The 25713-nt window shown below is 32.8% G+C and overlaps 1 protein-coding gene and 1 pseudogene across 12 annotated transcripts in view; both read right to left on the bottom strand.

Moving 5' to 3' along the window:
* Positions 1-472: 472 nt before the first annotated feature.
* On the bottom strand, positions 473-591 carry LOC118605636 (annotated as a pseudogene).
* Positions 592-2597: 2006 nt separating this feature from the next.
* Positions 2598-25713, bottom strand: part of CDKL3 (cyclin dependent kinase like 3) — a 38847-nt gene continuing 15731 nt past the window's right edge. For 6 of the 12 annotated variants that reach the window (XM_036224357.1, XM_036224363.1, XM_036224364.1 and 3 more), the window contains 10 exons: positions 21311-21489; positions 18755-18867; positions 17230-17369; positions 12719-12807; positions 10698-10851; positions 10286-10611; positions 9130-9223; positions 7940-8087; positions 7048-7145; positions 2598-4364 (listed from right to left, as the gene is read on the bottom strand). In XM_036224357.1, the coding sequence (XP_036080250.1) occupies positions 4305-4364; positions 7048-7145; positions 7940-8087; positions 9130-9223; positions 10286-10611; positions 10698-10851; positions 12719-12807; positions 17230-17369; positions 18755-18867; positions 21311-21489 (1401 nt within the window). In that variant the 3' untranslated portion in view covers positions 2598-4304. Of the gene's footprint in view, positions 4365-5008; positions 5104-7047; positions 7146-7939; positions 8088-9129; positions 9224-10140; positions 10612-10697; positions 10852-12718; positions 12808-17229; positions 17370-18754; positions 18868-21310; positions 21490-25713 lie in introns of those variants that run through there. The other 6 variants (XM_036224355.1, XR_004951942.1, XR_004951943.1 and 3 more) reach the window with 6 other exon arrangements.

The raw sequence follows: 25713 nt of genomic DNA, 5'->3' as shown, positions 1-25713 counted from the left end.
AAGAAATCATTCCACTTTTTCTAAGCCAAGAGAGCTGAGTGACCTGCATAACACTGAGATGGTACTTACACAATGTCTCGCTCTACAGCAAGTACTAAATGTTCTAATTTAGGACGTCCCTGGTCTCCTGACACACGGTGACTAGAAAAACAGAAATGTGGTGACTTTCAGTAAAGAATCTGAAAAATCTGACCCATATACTGTAACTCACTTTGCAGAACATTATTCCTTTTTACCCTTTCACTTGTCGCCCTCCCCTTTCTAATTTTTTGAGAAACGATTTTTCTAACTTATCTGACATTCCACCAAATTCTGTTCCTAACATGCATCCTTCTGTTATCTCTAAGTGTAATTAGATTTATTTTTTAAATTAATTAATTAATTTATTTTTTAGGTGAAGCAATCCTTGGTTGACCTCGCAGATTGCAAGGATCTTGTCAGCTTACAATCCCTTATTTATTTTTATTTTTTATGCCTACAGCACCTGGTCTTCTTAGGTGGTCTCCCATCCAAGTACTAACCAGGCTCAACCATGCTTAGCTTCTGAGATCAGATGGGATCGGGCTTGTTCAGGGTGGCATGGCCGTAGACTACATGTAATTACATTTCAATTCCTTCATTAAAATACTTACAAACTATAAGTTAAGCCAATCTCCTTTACCTTTACACTCCATGTTGAATCATCCCTACTCATTCCTTTTTCAGCCACTTGAACAATTAATATTAGCATGCTATAGAGAATACATTCTATCCCACCAATAAAATTATTGCATATTTTATGCTTTGTTTTTTCTAAATGATTACTACGTAAGGTGCTTAATAAATTCATTCATTCATTTAGAAAGCAAATGTTATTGAGTGCCAGTATATGCTAGGCACTGTGCTAGGCATGGGGAATATAGTAATAAAAAAAATTCTCAATCCCTCCCACCATGTAGTTCATATTTTAGTGGAGGGAGACCATTAATAAATGAAATAAGTAAAATATATAGCTTGTCAGATAGGGAAATGTTATGTGGAAAAGTAAAACAGGGAAGGGGAATAGAAATGGAGAAAGTTGTAATTTTAAGTAAAGTAGTAGAGAAGGCTTCCTGTACAAGGAAAAACCAGTAAGGAGGTTGTCCTAAACAATGGTTAGGAGGTGAAGGAGGGAATCATGCAGTCACCTGCAGAAAGATATTTCTGAGCAGAGGAAAGAACAAACACTGTTTCTAAAGCAGGAGCATAGCTAGGAACAGCAAGGAGGCCAGTCGGTTTGGAATAGAATGAGCAATAAGGAGAGAAATAGCAGATAGGGTCAAAGAGGAGACAGAGGGAAACTGTGTAGGGCTGGGTAGGTTACTGTAATGTCTGTGGCTTTTACTTTGAGTGAAATGAAAAGCATTGGGGCCTTTGAGTAGTGACATCATCTGACTTAAGTTTTATTAAGAACACCCAGGCAGTGAGTTGGTAAGAGAATGAAGGTTAAAGAAGGGTGAAAGCAGGAAGATCAATTAAGATGCTCCTGTCACCCCTATCGTCAGGAAATTATAAGGGTTTTAGAGCTCTGTGCCAGGAATAGGAGATGAAAACCAAATATATATGTTTCTTGTTATATCACAAAGAGTAAATTAACACCAAAATAAATAGAAGATAGAAATAGTAAAAACATCAATCAATACAATAGGAAACAAACAATAGAAATAATCATAAAATCAAAAGATGGTTCTTTGAAAAAATAAGTAAAATTGATGAATCTCTATCAAAACTTACCAAGAAAAAAGAGAAAACACAATTTACCAATACAAGAAATGATAAAGGGGGCATTACCATAGATCTTACCAACTTTTAAATGATAACAAGGGAAAGATGATAAACAATGTCATGCCAATAAAATCAGCAACATTGATGGAATGGATAAGTTCCTTGAAAGAGGCAAATTACCAAAAAATGTCACACAGATAAATAGAAAATCTGAATAGCTCTACATTTATGAAATAAATTTAAGAACATTGAATTTCCATATTAAAACCTTTCCACAAAGAAAATTCCAGGCCCTGTTGGCTCACTGGTGATTTCTAACAAATATTTAAGGAGGAAATAAAATCAATCTGACACAAATTTTTTCAGAAAACAGAGGAGGAGGGAACAATTCCCAATTCATTGTATAAGGCACCATAACACAGATACCAAAACTAGACAAAGACAATATAAGAAAAAAGAAACTAAAATCCCTCTTTAACATAGATGCCAAAATCATACATAAAATATCAATCAGTCAAATACAATACAATACATATATAAAGGATCAAGTGGAGTTTAATCCTCGTAATGTAGGGCCAATTTAATACTCAACTATTAATTAATATAATTTGCATTAACAGAATAAAGGAAGAAAATCATAAGAGCATCTCAGTAGATGTGGGAAAAGCATTTAACAAAATTTAATGTCTGTGTACAGCCACGCCACCCTGAACAAGTCCAATCCTGGTTGATCTCGGAAGCTAAGTAGGTTTGGGCCTGGTTAGTACTTGGATGGGAGACCACCTAGGAAGACCAGGTGCTGTAGGTGTAAAAAATAAAAATAAATAAGGGATTGTAAGCTGACAAGTTTCTTGCTATCTGTGAGGTCAACCAAGGGTTGTCTCACCTAAAAAATAAACAAAATAAAAAAAATAAAATTTAATGCCCAGTCCTGATAAAGACACTCAGCACACAGAAACAGAAGGACCTGTCCTCTGAAAAAGGCCACCTACAGGGAACCTACAATTAACATCATACAAGGCAAGGATGTCCACTCCTGCTACTTTTGTTCAACATTATCACATGTCCCAGTCAGTACAGTAAGGCAAGAGTAATAAAAAGTATAAACACTGGAAAGGAAAAAGTAAAACTATCTTTATATACAGATGTTATGACTGCCTATAATATAGGAAATTCTAAGGAATATACAGAGGAAAGAGAAGAAGAAAAAGGAACAAATGAATCAATGAAAGAACAAAGGAAGGAAACCTACTAGGAATAATAAGTGAATTTACCAAGGTCTCAGACTACAACATCAATATAGAAAATAAATTGTATATCCGTATTGCAACAACAAACTGAAAGTTGATATTAAAAAATAATACCATTTATAATAGCATCAAAAAACCAAAACACATAGAATAACTTTAATGTATGAAATATTATAAAAAATTAAAGATCTGAATAAATGGAGAGTTTATATCATGCTCGTGGATTGGAAGACTCAATATTATTAAGATATCCATTCTCCTTAAATTGATATATAGATTTAACACAGTCCCAATCAAAATCCCAGCAGGTATTTTTGTAGAAATTGAAAAAAATTGATAATCCCTTGATATTGATGATGTAAGGATCAACGAATATATAAATTCAACAGGAAATGGATAGACTTATAACTGTTAAACCTGCCACAGTGAACAACTCAATTTCCCTGGAGAAAATCGGTTGCTAAACCAAATAGGGAGTCTGTTAGAAATGTGTATTATGGATAATAATCTCAGCTATGAATTCTAATTAACCTTTTGATGAGATGAAAATAGTGTAATATTGTAATAAAGAAATTATGCTTTTTTTTTTTCATGTCTACTTTTAGTAAATATAAAATCAGGTAGAGTCCTGGTAAAATACCAGATAATCCCATTTTATTGTTTTTAAGAGGACGATCAAGAAATTTGGTTATGCCTCTTTTTTGGGTTGTAGGCAAATTATTTTATGAAACAGAAAAAGTATGTACTACATAAAAGGCACTATCAGATGAAACTAGCAAACTGGAAGAGTGCTGGTAGTTGTTTAAAAGGATAAAGAAATTTAATTAACATTTGAATATTATGTATTTAGTTATTTTATAAATATTATAGTTTTGTAGTTGACCAACAGAACATATATTTAATCACATAATGGTAATGAACAGCTTTTAAAACAATGGGTTAGATACTTCATTAAGAACTTACTTCGGAAAGCCTGAGCATTCTAGGAAATAATTGACATTTAAGATTACGTGACTAGCAGAGGTCAGAAGTCAGTATAAGTTGAGTGTGTATATGACAGGCTGTTACCTACTCAGTAATCATGGCAAACAAAGAAGCAGGCAGAAAGGTGACTTTAATTCCAAATCAGAGCATGACATCAATAGAATACTTAGAAGAAAGAAGAAAATAATGAATGATCTGCTAACAAAACAGAGTTGGATGACGCTAACACAGACGTATGGCCATCTTAACAGCTCGTGTTACAATTCTATTATATATAAAATAAAAAGGGAAGACTTGCCAATTTGTATTTTAAGATTTTAAAAGACACTACCAGAAGAAAAATCGGTTCCTCTTCAAATTCTTCCCCTCACAATGGCCATCTCCACCCTAAAATTAGAAACCAAGCTAGTAAGAACCAAAGATAAGAATGTAAATATATGTTCCCGAAATCTTGCCTATTAATGTTAAATTATATGTAACAACATATCCTATTAAATCACTAACTGATAAACATGCTGGTCAAGCCAAAAGATTTGCTTCAAAGCTTCGCTCAATTTCCATCCTTTCAAACAACCTTCATGATTATTTAAATACAGTTTCAGAATGTTCAGTGTGAACCAAACCCATGTTTCATGCTTATCAAGTATATTTGTTTGCTCAGAAATGTTTGGTGCTCCCAGACATTGGGATCTTACTTTATTATACATTTAGAAACTTTTTCTTCTATAATTATAAAGTCCTGAACCAAAGCTAAGCATGACCACTAATCAAACATGTCTGAGATAATATATCATTGAATAAAATTATATGATTTAACATAAGCTGCAATGTTATTAGAATATACCAGTCAGGCAGTTTTTATAAATTAATGTTCAAATTAAGAAAAGATGAATAATTTAAAGATTAATAAATTTAAAAACAAATTTAGGTGAATATACACATAACTACACAGAATTTATGATATATCTGTAAAAATCTCTAGTTAGCATTTTTGTGTAATATTAATAAAAAGGATTTTTTTTAAACCATACAGTGATTCTGGGATTCCCTGAATTTTCAGCTGCTGCATTTTCTACTCTACGTCTGGCAGGTTCTTCTTCCTTTCAGTTTGTGCATTTCCTGTATTCTAAAAAGTAAATAGAAACAGGACCTTAATTGAGGAAATGGTGAGTCTTTGGCTAAGGAAATATAGCCACAGATAAATACTTATACTTTGCACCTGGGGGTTGTTTTATAAGGTACAGAAAGACTATTTAGTAAAGTATTCTTCATTATTATCATGAAACAGAACTAGAGGTAGCTTTTGTATGGGCTCCTAACTCTCTTGCCTAATTCACTCTTTAGCAGTAAGTTAGGGTTTCTCTGTAGGTCAGAGTCTATTCAATGTACATAGGCTATTTCAGTATATATTTAAGATGCCAAAAGAGTTTAATTCACAACTGGGAAGTACCTGGATCTGATTAGGTAATTTAAAATCAAATCAATGGCAAAGTCAAGAACAGAACAAGTAAGTTGCTATTACCGACTTTATATTTTTTAAAAACATGTTATATTTTCTCATGCTCTAAAGTAACAAACTACCAACTCAAAATTTAGGAAATTTTCTTAATTCTGACATTAATTTATTAAAAGTGTTTGGACTAGCCTTATGTGCAATTTCAGTCACTTGTCAGAACTGCATTTTAGTGGGCAGTACAAATAAACTACAACCAGCATTGACAAGTTCTGGTTATTTCTAATAACTACAACTGTTTCAAGGTCACTCTTAAAAATATCATTCTTCGGGAGTTCTATACCATATGAGCAAGAAGGGATTTTCCCTTCCTACTTACTTTTATATTTTAAAAATGGCATAACTGTCTTAAGAGTTCATTTTTTCCCACACCGGAATATAATTGTAGTTCAGGGGTAGGGGGACAGCTCTCATAGGACAGTGGGATAAACACTTAGAGCACTTTACTAGCCTGGAGTGCTCAGGAGCCCTAACTCACCCAATCATTCAAAAAATGTGAAAATAATGAGCTGTTCAACATGCTGTGACATCAGTAAGTCATCCAAGTTTAAAGCCACCTTATTACTTTTTATAATGAACTAAAAGATGATCATTGATGGCTTTCTTGTTCTATCTAGAAAATATCTCTTTTCTACAAAGTGGACTGTGGAGTTCTTAACAAGTTCTAGGCCAAAAATAAAGCATAAATGTCATCGTGAAAATATATCTAATGATGTCTTATAACTTGTTTATCTGAATGTTGTAGAGATTGAATAAACAGTTAAAATGCCTTCTTAAGTAGTTTCGGATCAAAGTTTCTCTATATTTATAATTTCTTTATTTTTCCTTAACAGGTGTGTGCTAATTTTATCATGAATAAAAATATATTCATATTTATTTAAAAAAATAAGAAACTGATATAACAAAGTGATGACCTCACAAAAATAGAAGGCCATCTATATGATTTAATTCAGTGTGTGCTCAGCACAATCTCCTTCCCTTAAAATAATACCTTTAGGGAGTATTCATTTTGATATTGAGGGCTTCAAGATTTCCAAATAAAATTTAAGACTCTCAGGTGGGTAGGGGCTGAAATAGTTCAACAAAATTATTTGATAGCTAGATGAGAGCAAATATTTGTGAAAAACAGACAGTAGGTGGACAGCAGAGATGGAAGAACAAATTGGAGAAAAAGCAAGAAGGAAGAGGCAAATATATCTGTTCTTCTGGGCAGTATAACTATATGATTACACCATTATTAATTTCCTCTGGTATGGTTTTACTCACCCAATATTAGGTAATACACATGACACACATACTCTTTTCCCTGGGTACTACATATTCTAATAACTTCGGCATTCAAATGAGAGCTAGTATTCACTATCTTCTCCCACAAAAAAACTTTTGAAAACCTTTAGTAATTGGTTATTCTATGAAAATATAGATGTTTATCAAGTTCGAAGATTATAAAATTTTGAATTTATATATAACTTACCAATGATAATAATTAAATTTACATACCAAGTCAAGGGTTCTAAACAGCATTCCTTAGTAAAAGCTATAAAAAAAAAGTTTTACCTCTTGTTTGTCTTGATTTTGATCCACATTCAGTAAAGTTGGTATTTTAGATGAATCAGTTTTCTTTGAGTCCCTCTTCAGCACTTTCATCTGTTTAACTTTTGCAAAAATATATACAATAACAACTTGTTATTCCGATCTTGACATTTTACTTTCCTTTTTAAAAGTTTCAAATGGAAATTCTGATATCCACCAAAGTCAATTTCTCACTTTATTATAAAGGAACTGAACAAACAGATCATGAGTTGTAATGGTAAAATGTGTCAATCATAAATAATTCATTTTATAATTTTACAAATGATCTACCATTAAATGAAGACATTTATCTTTTTAATTCTGACTGTAACTGTTAAGTGGATTCGATAATTCCTCTTGAACTATACAAGTACTGTATTCTTGCTATTATATTAATTTTTCACAAGGTGTCACTGTTCTTCAAAGAAACATTTACTCTTCCAAAAAAATGAGTTTCATTTTAAGAGCTCAATACATGTTATAAATCTTAATCTACTAAATCCTTGGATGCCTGAAGCACATATATCAAACCTGTTACTTTATGGGTAAATAATCATAGAGAAATATAGAAAATTGATTTGCTCCAGGGCATATAGTGAACCAAAACCACCGTCCTCAAATAGTGTTCCAACATTTCAACAATATTGAGCTAATGAAAAATTTACCTTTTAAAGTTTTCTAGCCTTTCTTTAAAATTACCTTTTAAGTCTCACCCTTTATTTGAATATTGGAAAAAATTCTCATCAGCTGAAATATTTTTCATAGTAATTTACTATTTTCTGTTTAAATCAGATTATAAAATTTAAGTTATATTACCAAAAAAATCTTGTAAAAGATAATATCTGGAGATTTGTCAAGCTATGCAACCAATGTGTACCTTCCGTTCCTTTCATCTCCTTTGACTGTATTGTGAAAGGCAACTCTGGGAAATGAAATACTTTCCTGTCAGATCTAGAAAAATTCAGCTTCCTTTTGTTTCCATTTGCCATTTGGTCACTTTGGCCTGTTCGCTCATTAAATACACCCTTCTCCATAAACAAACAAACAAACAAATAAATGAGAGTTAATTTGAAGAAAGATGTGTAACTATTTATTGAATAAGCCTAGAATTATTAGCCATTTGAGTGGTATAAGATAGGAATAACAATGTCATCTTTGCAAGGTTATTTTAATAATTAAGAGATAGAACAGAATACCAATAAAAATACAAACAGATCAAACTCCAATTAAAGTTTCACAAATAAATTTTTTTAGCATAGTAAATATTCTGAGAATAACAGTCTTGATCGTGAGAACCACAGTCTTAACTTTTAATTTTTAAACTATTCATTGCATTCTGACTTTGGACAAATTGCTTCAGTGTGTTTTATAAATAATTCAGTTTTCTATTTACAAAATGATGTGCTCTGGACACTAAGAAAATCCAAAGAAAAAAATCATTTGTGAGCCCAGCATTCTGGAAAATCCTTTTGTTATCTGTTTTTGTTCATTTGACAACGGATGATAAAAACTTTTCCAAAACACTCTTCCAAAATGTAATATGTAGATATCCCACTGTGTAGATATACTCTAATGTATTTAACCAGTCACTTGCTCTTGGATGAATCTGTGTTCTCTTCAATTTTTTACTATTGTTAATAACACTGTATTTCAATTTTGAATAAGCTATTTTCCTATGTAAAAAGCGAGGGAATAAACTACACTGATTATTTTTTCTAGTGAAAAGTAAAATGTGTCTATTTGGCAATTGCTTTTGATGTATAAAGTAAGATATCAAAAACATATTTTGGAAGTGAAAATCCAAAATGTCTGCGACTTTTAAAGGTGAAAATCTTAACGTTTCTCCCCAAAATCACACATTAAAAACACAAATCAAGCTACCAGAAACTAACTAAAATTGTGAAAGCATTGAGGAAATAATGGCCTATTTTTGTCTCAGGGGAAAAAAAACTAAAAGCACCGTTTTAAAAAATGTTAGAGCCTGGAGATGAAGAAAATGACAAGGTGAGAGGGCGAAGGGATAATGCTAAAAGAGGTCATACTTCAAAGACTAGGTTCTTGCCTTACTTGAATGGCATCTGTATCCTCCTGCCTGCAAATAGACATAATTTGTCCAATAGATTGTGAAGAAGTACGTCTCTTTTTTGTTCTTTCAGTTAACCTATTTTTTAAAAAACAAATGAGAAGTTATTAGAATGCCCCAGAAGTGCTTCTGTTTTAGCTTCAATAATGAATAAGTTATATCATGGAAGATTACTGTTTGAACACTGAATGCCAAAGTGCAATTGTCAGTCCTTAAGTGCCAAATGCTCTAAGTAAAGAGGTGAAAACAGAGCAGAGAACAACTCACTCATGGCTTACATCAGGGGTGACACCCATGTTGTGGAGTTACTCTGGCTGACCTACTTCATCCCTTTTATTTGTTCTGAATCTAGGTCTCTTAACTGCTGGGTTTCTGAAGTTCTGAGCCTGCTGTCCAAGGCTGGTTTGCAACCATGGTTATTGTAACCATGTCCACTTGCCCTCCTCGGCAGACCACTAAGATTCACAATTTATACCCCAAAACAATCTGCTAGGATTGACTTGGGACATTGAACCTAGTCTCCCTCCTCATCTAGAGACATAGTAGTTGCCCTAAATTTAGAATTGGCCTTGATACTGTATTAGACAGACCCTTGCCACCTACTACACTGTCCTTGATTAACAGATTCATGTACCAGCCTCTCAATTTGTATCCATAGCTAAATCTAAAGCTAGCTCAGTATGTTGTTTTCCTCCCCAAATATCTGACCTTGAAAGGCCATTTGACTATAAAAGATTACTTAAACTATCTTTTCTCCATTAAGATAATTTGCTATGATACAGAGATAAATCCTACTTTATTATTATACTAAAGCACATCAATATCAGAACTTAGGTCATATTACCTTTTTTCTCTTCAAATGAGAAAAAATTTTCTGAGAATCTTTTTTTTTTTTTATGAGGTTTTTCCAGAAGACCCTAATGAAAAATTGAATGTCTATATAGGCAAGAAAAGTTAATTTCTTCTATAGCATTCATAAGAAACATGTAGTAATACCCATTGTATGATTATAATTTCAATATATCCGAAAATGCAGTTTATGTACAGACACTATGAACTTGATTCTTTGAATTACCATTATATAGGAACATTGTATTAACTCAGTCCATTTACTTCTGCTTCTTTTCTGTTAGCACTCACCTTGAGTTAAAGTGGGAGAGATCTGAAGTGGGAGTGGAAGTCATCAAATTACTGCTAGTTAGATTGATGGGTGGCATTGTCATACTACCTCCAGCATATAGATCATCTTTCATGCCATTAGAGTTAGTGCTGGGGTTGACAGGATTTAATGGTTCATTGATTACAGGTTTTGTATCTTGAGACATAGTATGAGCATCAATTGAATTCTGTTGGCAATGTCTACCTTCACACTCTGGTTTTTTTGATTCTAAGGTATCTACTTTTCCTCCTTTGACTTTAATAACTCTGACTTTGATTTCCTTGGGCTTTTTCTCTCTTTCCATTTCCTGGAATAGATACATCCAAAATCTGAGTCAAGAGATCAAAGTGCTATCATATAATTATACTGGCTAAAAAGAAAACCAAGTTTTACCTTTCCTAAAACTGAAGACCTTGGCAGTGTATTGGTATAAATTGTTTTTCTTTCATCTTTTATAAGTTCATTTTCTTTAGAATTCTCTTTTGGCTTTATGAATGAATTGACTTTTACTTCTCGTAGTAATTTAGCTCTTAGTTCCGGTATGAATCTGATAAAACAAATAATATCAACCAATAACATTTTCATTTATCTTTTTATTTTATCTTTAATGGACCATTTAATTAATTAATTTACATTGCAGCCACAGCATAAATAAGTCGTCAAAAATGCATGCTGAACGATGGCCTAATACTTACCTGATATAAATTGCTTCCTGGTAAAGATAGATCTTTCAATTTTGCCATGGAAATTTACTCTATAAAATAAGTTTATAAAATAGACTTATAGGCAAACTTTATTCAATAAAAGTATTGCTTTTAATTTTGATAAATATACTATTCTTTTCAAGGAAGACTTGGCCACTTTGTCCTTCTCACGGTTCATCTAAAAGATGAACTAACTAGTTTCTGAAATCTTGCTCTAGAGAAATATTTTCAGTACAAAATGTAACAGAAATCAATATTGTAGGAAAATTGCTCAGATTTAGTTTAGCTTTCTTTTCTAAAAAAGTTATTTTTGCATAGAAAATGCATTCATATGACTCAAAATTCAAAAGGTTATACTGAAAAGTCTCCTTCCGGCCTCTGTCTCTGAGTGGCCTTCAATTTGGGAGAGTTTGAAAATACTAGTCCATGAATGAATTCTTCCCTAATTTAGCCTAATCTTGTCAGTGCTGTACAGGGCACATGTCTAGTAAAGGGTAGTGTGAGGAGATAAAGAAAATAACCAGTGTGATTACTTTGGCTGAATGAGAAAATATCACACCTCTGTCAAAACTGTCTTGCATTGCAGAAGGTCCACGAAAGGAAAAGTCCTTTTACCAAAGGAAAAGTTCTTCCCCAAACATTTTCTGAGGGTTCGATAACTGGAACTCAGGAGTTCTGACCCATAATAGTGAAATCCTAATTTCTAAATACCCAAAAGATATCGACTTAGTCTATATAGCACTGATACAAAACAACTACTTTATTCAATAATTGGCACTTTTCATTAATGGCACTGAATATCTTCTCACTTTTTCGTTTTAGATTAAGATTCCTGAAATGCCTAGTTACTCTCAAGGATTTCCTTTCCTTTGCTTTTTCCTATTTTATTCTCTCTTCGATGGCTGTTCCTTAACTCTTCCATGCCTGATCTTAACTCCATCACATTTTAAATTGATGTCTATTTTTCTGACCTCATTTCCAAAGGCAAAGTGAATGATTTTGCAATTAATGAGAAACTTTTCCTGTTTCATTCAATGCCTGAATAGAAAATGGTAGGTTTTTAAAGAAATATAGCTGATTCGTAAACCTATATTGTAATTATATATATATATATATATATATATATATATATATAGAGAGAGAGAGAGAGAGAGAGAGAGAGAGAGAGAGAGAGAGAGAGAGAATGGCTATAAGAGGGATGGCCCCTATCTTTAGGGAATTTAAAAATTGGTGGGGGAAAAAAAATGGTGGGGAAGAAAAAACAACAAGCACTGCAACAGAGAATAAGTAAAACAGAGAAAAAAAATCATTTGGGAAATGAATCTTAGTCATAATATTTAGATCAGAGATGCTATCACAAGAGAAAAAAAACTGGACTATTCTGAGTCAGAGGTCCAAATGGGAATAAAGCTAGAAAGTACTGACTATTTGTTATCTCTGGTCAATGATGACCCCTGAAATTATGGTAAAGAGCTCAGTACACATCCTAGGACATAGTAACTGTGTAATGAATGTTAACTGCAATTATTTTTATTATTAGGATTTTCATCATGATACCTGTAAGCCTACCATATACCTTGTCAACACAGGAACTTAAGTAAGTTTTTGCTAAATTGAATTTTTCTGTTGTGTAACATTAACCTATATTGCAATTGTCATGCTAGTTAAAATTTCCTAGACAAAAAGTCCACACTCACTCAAAATGCTTACTTTTCAATAAATCCATCTCTAGTAAAATACTCATGATGCAAAAGATCAGTAGAGGATATTCTCTCAGCAGGATCAATTTGTAAACAAGCCTAGAAAATGGAAAAAAGATTCCATCGTTAAGTAATGTCTTAACAGGTCTCCATGAGGCAAAAATTAAATTTATTTGACAAGTGTAAAATTAATTAATTACCCAGAATTAAAAGTGTTCTTGAAAAGTTAAAATTAGACCCCAGGAATTTCCGACCATGAGTTCTGACCATTTATTTCCCTAAGAAATTTGTACTTGTAAAGCATTATTACAGGTTAAATGTCTTATGATTCTAGGCAAAACAGAAGTTAGCCTGTTTTTCTTGGAATTAGTACAGAGATTAATTAGCTCATTTTGATCCTCTCCTCAGCTCTGAAGATGGAAACTTAATGAATTATCATTTCCATTGTACAGAGCTAGAAGCATGACTTGCCAAATTAGAATTTTAACTCATATTATCTGATTCCTAATCCAGCGCTTTTTCTATAGCATAATACAATTTCAAAAATATTCAAGCCTCCAAAATTTTCAGTAATCCATTATTTGAACAGCTTTTTTTCTGTTTCCCTATCTGGGGAGTAATTCAACTGAGTAGAGACACAACCAAAAAAAATAATAACCCCACAAAACAAAAAACAATGGAAGGGTTTTGAATAATGAGTTGCACATAATTTTCATTTTTCAGAATCATTTAGTAATTTTCATTCTTCCTCTACAAAAAGGCAAAATATAGTAATAAAAGGCAATTTTATTGATGCTTACAGCATGCCACACAACTCTATCTAGCCTTTTCCTGTTACTTGATCCCAATAACCCTACCAGTTATTATCATCCCCATTGTACAGATGAGGATACTGAGACCCAGAGAGGTCAAGTAATTTGTCTAAGATTTGTAAGTAAAAGAGCTAGAATTAAAATTTAGAAAATTCAAGGCAATACATATTACACTTTAGTTTATTTCAAAATGTATGTGTTTAAACTGATCGTAGTAAAAGTTGTAGAGCTACGCTGCACAATAATATGAATATAGTTAACAATACTGTACTGTGCATTTTAAAATTTGGTAAGAGGGTAGATTTTGTGTTATGTGTGTTTTACTACAATTAAAAATGTTGACTCACAAAGTGAAATGGAGCCCATTACTTAATACTATATTATGTAGGAATACCCAGATCCTTAAAACTGCAACTAGCTAAAAATGTGTGCTTATTTATTTTAGAACATAATCGTAATCCATCAATAAAACTTAATAAGAAAAACGCTAAAAGGTCTGTGTAAGTCATAGCCTATTAGAGGCAGACAAATTAGTCATGCTGTGAATAACATAATTCAGAAAATTTAAATACATGCCCTAGTTTGGAAAATGTAAAATATGATACTTTGAGAAACAGACTGGCAATTCCTTTAAAAATTAAACATATACATACCTTATACCCACCATTCCACTTTTGGATATTTACCCAAGAGAAATAAAAATATACATCTACACAAAGACTTGCACATGAATGTTCATAGCAATTTCATTTGTAATAGCCAAAAATAGGAAACAACCCAAAATAGGGGAAGAGATAAAAAAACTGTAGTATATCCATACAACGGACAATACTCAGTGAATAAAAGAACAAACTACCGATACATGAAAAAACATGAATGCATCTCTAAACCATAATACTGAGTTTAAAAAGCCAGACATGAAAGAAAATATGCTGTATGTAATTCCATTTATAAACTATTCTAGGAAATGTAAACTAATCTATAGTGGCAGAAAGCAAATCAGTGGTTATCTGGGGATAGGAATGGAGGAAAGATGGATTGCAAAAGGACATGAGGACATTTTAGGGGGTGATGAAAATGTTATGTATCTTAATTGGTGGTGGTGGTTTCATAGGTGCTTACATCTAGCAAAATTCATCAAATTGTACCTTTCAAGTATGTGTAATTTACTGTATACAAATTATACCACAATAAAGTTGTTTAGAAATTTTAAATCTAGGAAAAAATACATATTCTACCCTAGATATTAAGATGTATTTTAAAGTTATAAGAATCAATCAAAATTATACTTTACTGAAATAAAGAGAGAAATCAATGACATAGAAACAGACCCTATGTATAAGTACTTTGCCTATGATAAATGTGGCATTCCAAATCATTGGATTATTCAAGTTGAAAAAAAGTATTTGCAACATATATGATAAAAGACTAATATGCTTATTATTTTACAAATACAGAAAAAGATATTCTAATTGACAAATAGATTGATTCTTAAGAGATACAAATGACCAGTTAGTATGTTCAACCTTTCCTGTAAGTGCAATTAAGAAAAGATACTATTTATAGCCTATTAAACTAGCAAATATTTTAAAAATTATAATATCTAATGTTAGGTTAAGAGTAGAATGTATAGCCAATGCTACTTGAGAGAACCTGAGTATAAATCAGCGAAATCTTTCTGGAGAAAAAAATAGCAAAATATATTAAAAATTCTAAAAAGTATAAACCTTTTTGCCCTCTACTCATGCTTTTAGAAGTTTATCCTAAACAAATAATAAAATAAACTCATAAAGACATATATAAAATATGTTCACTGTAGCACCTTTACTAATAATGAGGGAAAAAACCTGAAAACAAATGTCTAAAATTGCAAGATCAGTTAAATAAACTATAGTATATTCATACAATGAAATACTATGTAACTGTTGAAAATTATGATGTAATTACGTTCCATATTTATTGACATGTAATTTGTTTATAATACACTGCTAAGTGAAGATAAACAGGTTACATAACAGTGTATAAAGTATAATACCTTTTAAAAAGCATAAACTTCCTTTTTTTAATGTGAACCATTCGCATAGTCATTTATTACCATTATCAAGGATTATGTACTGTACATAATTGCATATGCTGTTCTTTTATACAACTGGCAGCACAGTAAGTTGGTTTGCACCAGCATCTCCACAAGCACATGAGCAATGCATTGAACTACAACCTTATGATGGCTACAGCATCACTAGGGATTTTTCAGGTCCATTATAATCTGATGGGATCACTGTATATGTGGTCTGTTACTGATAAAAATGTTGTGTGGTACATGACTGTATTTAATTCCTATTGTACCACAACTCACATTTCACAGTGGAGGACAAAAAGAGATTAATAAACTCACTTAAGGCCACATGACTAAAAAAGTGTTAAAGCTGAGCTTCGCATGCATTGGGTCTGTGCCCAGAGGCAGCACTTAAAAAGCATAAATTTCTATGTATATATTTGGTTGGAAAATATCTAGAAGTATACAAACCCAAATGTCAATAGTAATTTTTTCTGGATTATGGGAGTTGGGAAAATCTTAACTTATTTTTGTTTATCATGTATTTTCTAATTTTTGTATAATCATTTTATATTCTTTATACAATTAAAAAACTATGAAATTAAAAAAAAATCAAGCTGAAAATGTAGTAAACAAATTTATCCTTAATAAACCCTAGTTCTCTGCAGGTACCAATGAAATAATTTTTTCCTTCAGGAATAGTCTTTAGATGTTTATATATCATATGTTTATCTAAATAATAGCAACAACAACTAGTAACATGAACAACATTTGTTGAAAGCGTATTCAAGGGCCTGTGCTCAGAAAATATCCACTATTACTTCTTTTAATCCTCCAGCCCCAGAAAATAAATATTGTTAATGTTGTTTTATAGCCCAGTAAACTGAGGCACAGAGATTAAGTGACTTGCCCAAGGTTACAGAGCTAATTAGTGACAGAGCTGGGTTTTAAATGCAGTCTGTGTTTCCAAAGTCCCTTCTTATAAACATTACATTATACTTGCTTTGAAATATAGGTAACCACTTTATTTCTTTAAGGGCTGTACATTAGAAATAAGATATCTTAGTTGATCTGGGAAAGGAAATTGGCTGGATAGAGAAAATAAATAAGAACAGAGTCACTTTTCATAGTAAACTCTCTTTCCTTTTGAATGTGGTACTAAGTGTGTTGGTATACATTTATTATTTAGATTAAAATGAAATTTAAATTTTAAAATAATTAAAAAGTGCTATGTAATGTTTTTGTTTTCTCCAATTCAAGGTGAATTTTGGCATCCTTGTCTTTAAACATTACAACTGCAGCTGCTAATGTCTTGTTAGGATACCACTATACAAAGAACAGATCCCTAACTTGTGTAGATTAGCTATTAAAAGGTGGTGATAAACATGGTAAGTCCTTAGAATTTTTCCAGTTAATCCCTAATTATCATTAAAATTGGGATAAACTAAAAATAATAAACAAGATTATCCTAGGGGCTTTCAGTTCTAACAACCTATGAATTTTAATTTCTCTGAATTAAAGACAAAGACAGGAATATAGAAACTTTTACCAGATAACATTAATGAAATTGGAATTTCATTAAAGTACTATACTAAAACTGTATTATAATTTATGCAAATTTCCCATAAATAAGTTCTTAATCTCTCAACATACATGAACTATATCTGCTAACAATCCATTTAACTTTGGGTATTTTTTCCTTGCATTTTTGGGGTGTTGAACTTGAGGAAGAACTACCCCAGCAAAAATAGGACTCTTGGAAAAGATATTCTGCAAGTGAGGTGTCAAATTGCCTGAAAAGAGAAAATATATATATATATAAGAAAACAGAAAAATTAGTCTATAATCATAATAATCAAATTGCTATGTGGTCTGCATTAAATTACTGAAAAGAGAGAATAACAATTTCAATCTTTTAATTTTTTAAAGCTGAACAAGAAACTATCTGAAGATAACATAAAAAATTGAAGTTTCCCCAGTAATCTGTTGATAGCAGTAAACAATGTAAAACAACCAGGTTCATTTTCTTTCCCCAAAATATAACACATAAAATATAATGCTACCAGGAAAAGCACTTTCAAACTTTTATATATTTCCATATGGGTATCTAAATGGTTTAACTATCAAGTGTTTATCAATAAAGCCTTATTCAAAACAACTAAAATATTAAAATTATTTAGAAATAGAAATATCGCAAAGAAGAAACAAGGCTATAAAGCAGTAGTAGAATGGAGAGAACTATAAATAGAAATGGAGAGAGCTAAGTTCTAGCACCAGTTTTGCTATTACTAGTTCTGTGACCTTGGGCAAATCTCGTCCCTTTCTGTGCCTCAGTTTCCTCATCTGTAAAATAAAATTTGATCCCATCATCTCTAAGGTTCCTTCTAATATTAATCTCATAACCAGAACTTTAAAGATAACACTAAAATGTGTGATGCTTTAACACTCTAAACTGTATCTTTAATCAATATTTATCTAGATTTCATGATTTTGTTATTTACAGTACCTTCCTCATAATCCTGTAATTACAGGTTTATGTATAGCTTCCTCACCACAAAAAGGGCTCCTCCAGCTCCTCATTCAGAAATATATATATATACACACACACACACACACACACACACACACACACACATAAACCACTGAAACTCCATAAGAAAGGCTATCCATCAAAATAGGTAGTCAAAGCAGATAATCAAACAATTCAGCTTTCATCAAATATTTTTTTGAATAAGTTACTTAGCTATCTGGTTATCTACTGTACTAAAAAAAGAAAAACCATTCATTCAGTAAATAATTGATATTGTATATCCAAGTGGTTTAAAAAAGCATTTAAATCAACTCTATCATTTAAACGTCTTCTTTCAGAGATACAATTATCCGTAGAAGCTAAATTTTAAAACATTTTCGGACAAACTGAAGTAGATTCCTATTATACTATTTTTCTTATTATCAACCATCAACATATGGCTTGGCTTTTTGCATCCTGGCAAAGAAAATATTACTTGTAAAAACAGAGCTGTCTACCTTCTTTATCAACCCAAGACATCCATCTGCTGCCATCTATCAAAACAATATACTTCCCTGTTCTATAACGAAAAATCTATATTTAAAGTCAAGCATAATTAACTTGGCAATATTTATTTTAAGCTTTTACCAGTATTTCAGCAATACTCACCTACTTTTAAAACAATTTTATGAAGTAAATCCAAATCAGAGCTGCTAGGAAGAAAGGGATTTCCAGTTGCCATCTCAATGATCATACAGCCCAAAGCCCAGATATCCACAGGTCTGAAACAGAGAGGAATAAATCACTTTTTTTTTTTTCATGGAGAAATATATAAAATATCTTTTCTAAAGAAAAATTTTTAAATAAAAAGGTCAAAGAAAAAATAAAGGGTAAGTATTATCATTTATAAATTTTCACTGTAGTATCATATGTCAACTTTAGGATATACATTAAATATTACCACATTTTATTAATAACATTAAATTGCTTATATTTAAATTGCATGAGAAGTCACTTAGCAGTTCAGATAAAAAGTAACTGTATTCTAAAATTGTTTCAGATACTTATATAAAGACATTATGATAAATGGTTTATGAATTAGAATAGCTGAACACTAAAATCATCTTGTATTTAAAAAGTAAAAATTAAAAATCTTAAACATTTTACCAATTACATTTCATTTATTCATCTTAACACATTGTGAGTAATCCATAATTCAAATTTTTTTCTATGTAATCAGTTTTTTAGAAGATAGTTTATATCACTGGGGCTTTTAAATAGATAGAAGGGATGCCAACCCCATATACAGAGGAAATATAAATGAATGCTACAATGAGACCTATTTTTTACTGATAAAAATGATAAGCTATAACTGCTGGTGAGACAGTAAAAAGATCAGTGGTTGCCAGGGGTTCAGGCAGAAGAAGGGAAGAATATTTACAGAGTGAACAGTGGCCACCTGCTGGATTGTTGTTTACTTTTGTGCATGTAGGGTTCGGAGTAGGCTCACGTGCCAGATGCTGATGATACCCCACCCTGTATGCTCTCTGTCCACCTCTGAGTTCACCTGCAGTTGCAGTGGACCACAGAGGTTTTTTTAGAACTGTGAAACTATGCTCTAAGATACTATAATGGTGGATATATGATATTATACATTTGTCAAAACCCATAGAAAATACAACACAAAGAGTGAACCTTAATGGAAACTATGAAATTTAATGATAATGTATGAATATGGTTTACCAGTTCAACAAGTATGCTCAACTAAGAGGTTACTAGGAAAACTGTACTGTGGGAAAGGATAAAGGGGGTTTATAGGAACTCTGTACTTTCTGCTCACTTCTTCTATAAACCTAAAACTGCTCTTAAAAAGTAGAGTCTATCAATTAAAAAAATTAAAAGAGAAAAAGCAAGATTCTATACTATATATATGCTACTATTTCTGTTTAAAGGAGATGTGTGTATTGGTACTGCTAGATAATGATTTTAAGGAATAAATTACTTAATTGTACTGTATACAATTTTTAAAGTCCACATTACAACAAAAACTGGATATAATAGGAACTTATGAGCTTGCTTATTTCACAAATTTTAAGAATATAATAGAAATTTATAAGTTTCAGTGAGAAACAGTAAAATCAAGACCAACTGTTAGCCTTCAAAGCTTTATGTAAATTATCTGAAGCACTCACCATCCTATTCACCATCTCCACTTCCAACAGAGACACTAAAAATATTCCTACACAAATCAGTTCACTTTTCCCCAGCTTGATCTGAACTTTCACAGTTCAATTTAGTAAGGTAAGGCATTATCTGCAGAAATGTAAAGCATTGTATGGGCAGGCCTTTCAGAGAGCAATAAAAGATTGAATACATGTAGTTGACTGTCACTGCAGCACTAATCTTAAAGGTCTCCCCTATTATCTGAAATATGAGCCAGTCCTACTCTCACATGCAGGGGTAAAAGGAGAATTAAAAAGAAGCACAAGGAGATGGGCTTTTATCATGAGATAGTGAAGCGATCTGCTGACCTACTCTCCAGTGAAACTGGTGAAAACTAGTTTTTAAAAAACCCACAATAAAAGCCTCTTGAAATAGGCCTAAGGGCAAATAACAAATAAAATATCTATTCAGGAAATCTAGAAAAACTTGTTAATAAAGATGAGTTTGTGATATTTGAATTAAGACTACTCTCTCCCTCTTTCATCCCCGGCTCAGTGGGACAAAGATTCTGCCCTACACACCATGCTACATTTTGAGGCATCTAGAACAGTATAATTTAAAAATTATTACTTGCCAGTCTTTGCAAAGAGGGTACCATATTCCAGAAAACAGAAAACTTGGCAGTTCTCATGGTAACAGTGGCAGGGGGAGGTAAATGATTTTAAAATCTTTGCAGAATGTAGAGACTACAGATAAGCACAGGAGGCGACTCGGTGAAAGGTGGGGCACAACTTAAAGCAAGCATGGATATGGCCTGAGGGACGTCTGTATAAGTCTCTGGGGCAGGGGCCACTCAGTCACAGAGGGCAATAGCGGTAAAATTAATAGCCAGCAGGGCAGCGCAGGTGCCTACAGGGTCTCTCTGTTGTATTTACAGGTGTCCCTTTTATAGCTCTAACTCAGAAACAGAAGGCAGAGGGTGTCAGTAATAGAGGTGACAGATAAACCATGGAAAAAAGAGATGGCTAGGAAAGGCCAGGCAAGATCCCAAAATATACATACTTTCCATAAGAGGTATCTTTCAATACTAATTCTGGAGCTCGATACCAGCGTGTGGCCACATAGTCTGTATAAATGTCCCCAGGAGCTGCTAGTGTTCGTGCGAAACCAAAATCACAGAGCTTAGTAATTCCTGACTGGGATACTAAAATATTCTCAGGTTTTATATCTCGATGAATAATCTAAAAAACAAACAGAAGATGGAATACATTAAAATGAAGTTTTATTAGAGAATCTCTCAAAAACTATACAGAGAAAATTTAGCTAATTAAGACAGTAAAGCTGTTTTCTTACCACATGTAAAGGATTAACTACACACTGCAAAAGCTAAATACTTATACATTTTCAATTTTTGCCCCATCTATCATCTCAAAATGAAATGAAGCCAAGAAAACAAACATAATACTAAAAAAGGTAAATCATATTCCTAACAGGAAAAGTAATCAAAAGAAAATGAAAAAAGTTTAACTTTCCTTTAATCCCATGTCACACTCCAGATACTGCCCTTTCTCTCATTTCCTTCACAGCTAAACCTTATCTTTACTCAGTTGTCACTTTCTAATCATTCATTCACTCCTCAAGGTAAGGTGTCTGTCTTCTGCTCCCATGTTGCATTAAACTGTCCTAGCCAGTCATCAACAACTCCATTGTTGCTACATCCAATAGACACTCCTCAATACATACCTTGCTTGGTATCTTAGTGTAAAATGTTGCCAACCACTCCTCCATTCCTGATTTCTGGGGCCTAAAATTCTCCCAGTCTCCTTCCATCTCTGTTCGAAGTTCTTTCTCTGTCCCTTAAATTCAGGGTTCTGGTCTTAGGCTTTCTCTTCTCATACATCATTTTCCCAGGCAAACTCACCTACTTTTTTTTGGACCACTTTCTTCACTTGGTTATGGGGACATCATACTCTCTTGGGCTTCTTCTCACCTATTGGCTGCTCCATTTTGACTTTATTTACTCTTATAGCTTTAGTAACTATCCATATACTGATGAGTCCCAAATTTCTATGTCTAACCAAAATATCTCTTAGTTTCCATGAGAAGTAGAATTCTACAAGAAGTCCCACTCAGCAAATGCAAAACTAAATGCATCATCTTCTCTCGCAAACAATTTATTCTTAACAGTCTTTAGTAAATGGAACCAAAACTGACTCCAAGGCTCAAGCTAGAAATCAAGTTATTTTTCTCTCTCAGCTCCTATACACTCTTAATCCTTCTATTTCTCTCCCTAGTTCAAGTCCCTTCAGCTCTCTCACCAAAAATTACTACACTACCAACTGGTCTCCTTGAATTCACGCTGATCCCCTCTGATCCACTGTCCACAATGAAGTTATAGTACTATTTTAAAATCACACATATCTCATGTCATTTCTCTGCTTAACATCCTTTAAGGATTCCCCATCTGACATGACAATTTTAAAACTTAAAATGGCTTGTAAGGTCTTTCAGGATTTGGCCCCTGCTCTCCTTATCGACCTCCTTCCCTCATCTATACACTATTAGTTTCCCAGTTTTCCAGGGCTTCTCTGTGCATTTGCTGATGCTGTTACAACTACCTAGAATACTTTCCTGGCCAACTGTTTCCTCAGGTCTCAGCTTAGATGTTTGTATTAGGAACGCCTTTTCTATGTTCTCACATCATTCTGCATGTCCTCATCACAGTATCTGTCATGCTATATTATTAATTGCCTGTTTGCTTTTTGTAACTCCCACTAGATTGTAAACTCCATAGATGTTCAGTCTTATTCAAGCTATGTGTCCAGGGCCCAGTACAGTGCCTAAAACAAAGAAGGCATTTCAAAACTATCAAATGAAGTATGTTTGCATCACCAGAAAAGTTTCATAGCACAAGTGAAAATAGCTCAGTTACAGAAATGCGGGATCTTTTCTTCTTTATAAAACTTATCACCATAAATCTTTGGGACTGGCTCTTGTTCTGCTTCAGTCTCCTTCCACAAAATTAACAGGGTTATGAGCAGCCTTAAAGATGCCATCTATACAACTATATGCCGTCTATAAAACCTATAAATCCAAGGATATAATGTGAACAAAAAATAGACATGAAAAAGCACATTAAGATAGCACTTTACACATCCTGCCCACCACACATCCATAACCTTCTCCTCAGTGCTCCAAACACGGACAGAAAGATCCAGTTGATATTCTTCTAGGCTCATTCTTTTCAACAACTAACACCACAACTACATGCAGAATTTTGTTATCCTTGAGAACCAAGCACTCTCTGAATCCCAACTTTCAAAATCTATGTTTTGACAACATCCTCCTTAGTCTTCCACTATCATATTGAGACCTCCATAAACAGAGCATTTCTATTTGTTTTGGTCTACCTTCACTTCTCTCATCAATGTTTAGTAGTTTTCAGTATAAAGGTCTTGTACATCTTTTGTCAAATTTTCTCTAAGTATTCAATTTCTTTTGATGTTGCTATAAGGGTATTTTAAATTTCAATATGATTGTTGCTAATACATAGAAATACAATTTTGGTATATTGATCTTGTCTCTTACAACCTTTATAAACTTACGGGTTAGTTTTGTTAACTTTGTTATAGATTCCACAGAACTTCCTACATAGATAATGATGTCATCTGTGAATAAAGACAGTTTTACTTCTCAGAAAAAGATACCACGTCACACTCATTAAAATAGCTATAATCAAAAAGACAATAACAAATATTGGGGAGGATGTGGAAAAACCGGAATTCATTGTTGGTGGAGATGCAAAATGGTACAGCCAATTTGGAAAAGCTTGGCAGTTTCTTTAAAAAGTTAAAACATAAACTTACCATATAACCAGTGGTATTCTTAGCTTGTCCTATTTCTATTTCCCTTTCCCCAGATCCTGGTAGCTTTGTAAACCAACAGCCTCCCCCAAATTGACGTGGTTATATTTCCTCCAAAACCCCATATCCAGATAACTGTCATTATCTGACCTGTCCAGCAGGTCCCTGAAAAATTCCACAAGAAGGCTTATCTTCATTTGACCTAACTCAGAGATTGTCTGGTGCAAACAGCCTTTTGCCCAGGGCCTTCGTCAGAAATAATTAGCAGCTACTGTACAATATTACAGCCACCTGAGGGAGCTATAACAAGACAAACAACAAGTTGACCAAAATACTTTTTAAAAAGGCTGGAAGTGAAATGTCCATAGAGTTTGAAAAGCTCTAACATATTCCTGAGAATCAAGAAGGCTACATGTGGAGCTGTGCATATGCCCAGAAAAGACTCAAGATGGTCCTAAGCTCTTACCTCGAGCTGACTTTGAGGCTCTGCACAAGCAAGAAGTTTAAGGCTAAGGCAGAGTTGTAAATTATCTGCCTGACCATTGAAGTCATTGTCCAGCCACAGAGGGAACCTCTCAATAAGTAATAAATAAGGCTGAGACATTTGTTGGTTTCAGGTATTTAAGGAAATCTCTGTCCAGTCTTTACCTAACCATTAAGCTAACTGAGTAGAGATTTCAGTGGTATTCTGAAGAATACAGAGTTCACAGAATTAGCTCAGGAAAGTAACTAAACAGCCACAACAATAACAAAACAACAACAACAACAAAAACAGCAAAAATGACAAACCCTGAGAGATGGGAAATGGATTTCCAGTGTTGCCATATTATTTTAAATGTCCAGTTTTTAACAAAATATTTCCCTGAAAAAACCACAAAACTGGTATGCTTAGAAACAAGTATGGCCCATACACAGGAAAGAAAAGCAGTCAATAAGAAACTTTCCTGAGAAAGTCCAGGCACTGAACTTACACAACAAAGACTAGCTATTTTAAATATGTTCGAAGCTTAAAGAATCCATGTCTAAAGAACTATAGAAAAGTAGGAACATAATGTCTCATCGAATAAAGAATATCAATAAAGAGAAATTATTTAAAAAAAATTAAATATAAAAGAACACTACCAAGGAAGCAAAAAGCCCACAGGAGAAAATATTTGCAAATTATATCTTATAAGCATCTAATATCCAAAATATATAAAACTCAATAATAAAAGACAACCCAATTTTAAAATGGGAAAAGGATTTGAATAGAATCTGTTCTGGATATTTCATTTAAATGGAATTTATACTATGTAGTCTTTTGCATCTGACTTTTTCCCATTTAACATAATGTTTTCAAGGTTCATTCATATTGTAGCATGTGTCAGTACTTCATTACTTTTTATGGCTGAATAAATTCCATTGTATGTATTTACCTTATTCATCATTTGATATATTATTTGAGCTGTTTCCACTTTTTGGCTTTTATGAAAAACGTTGCTATGAACATTCCTGTGCAGGTTTTTATGTGAACATGTTTTCTTTTCGAATTTATTTATTCATTTATTATTTTTATGGTGACATTGGTTACCAAAATCCAATAAGTTTCAGCTGTACACTCTA

Source organism: Rousettus aegyptiacus, unplaced genomic scaffold (genome assembly GCF_014176215.1).
Source record: "Rousettus aegyptiacus isolate mRouAeg1 unplaced genomic scaffold, mRouAeg1.p scaffold_m13_p_7, whole genome shotgun sequence".
Lineage (NCBI taxonomy): Eukaryota > Metazoa > Chordata > Mammalia > Chiroptera > Pteropodidae > Rousettus > Rousettus aegyptiacus.
Note: the sequence above shows the minus strand (reverse complement) of the source record. Positions and strands in the feature narration are given on the sequence as shown.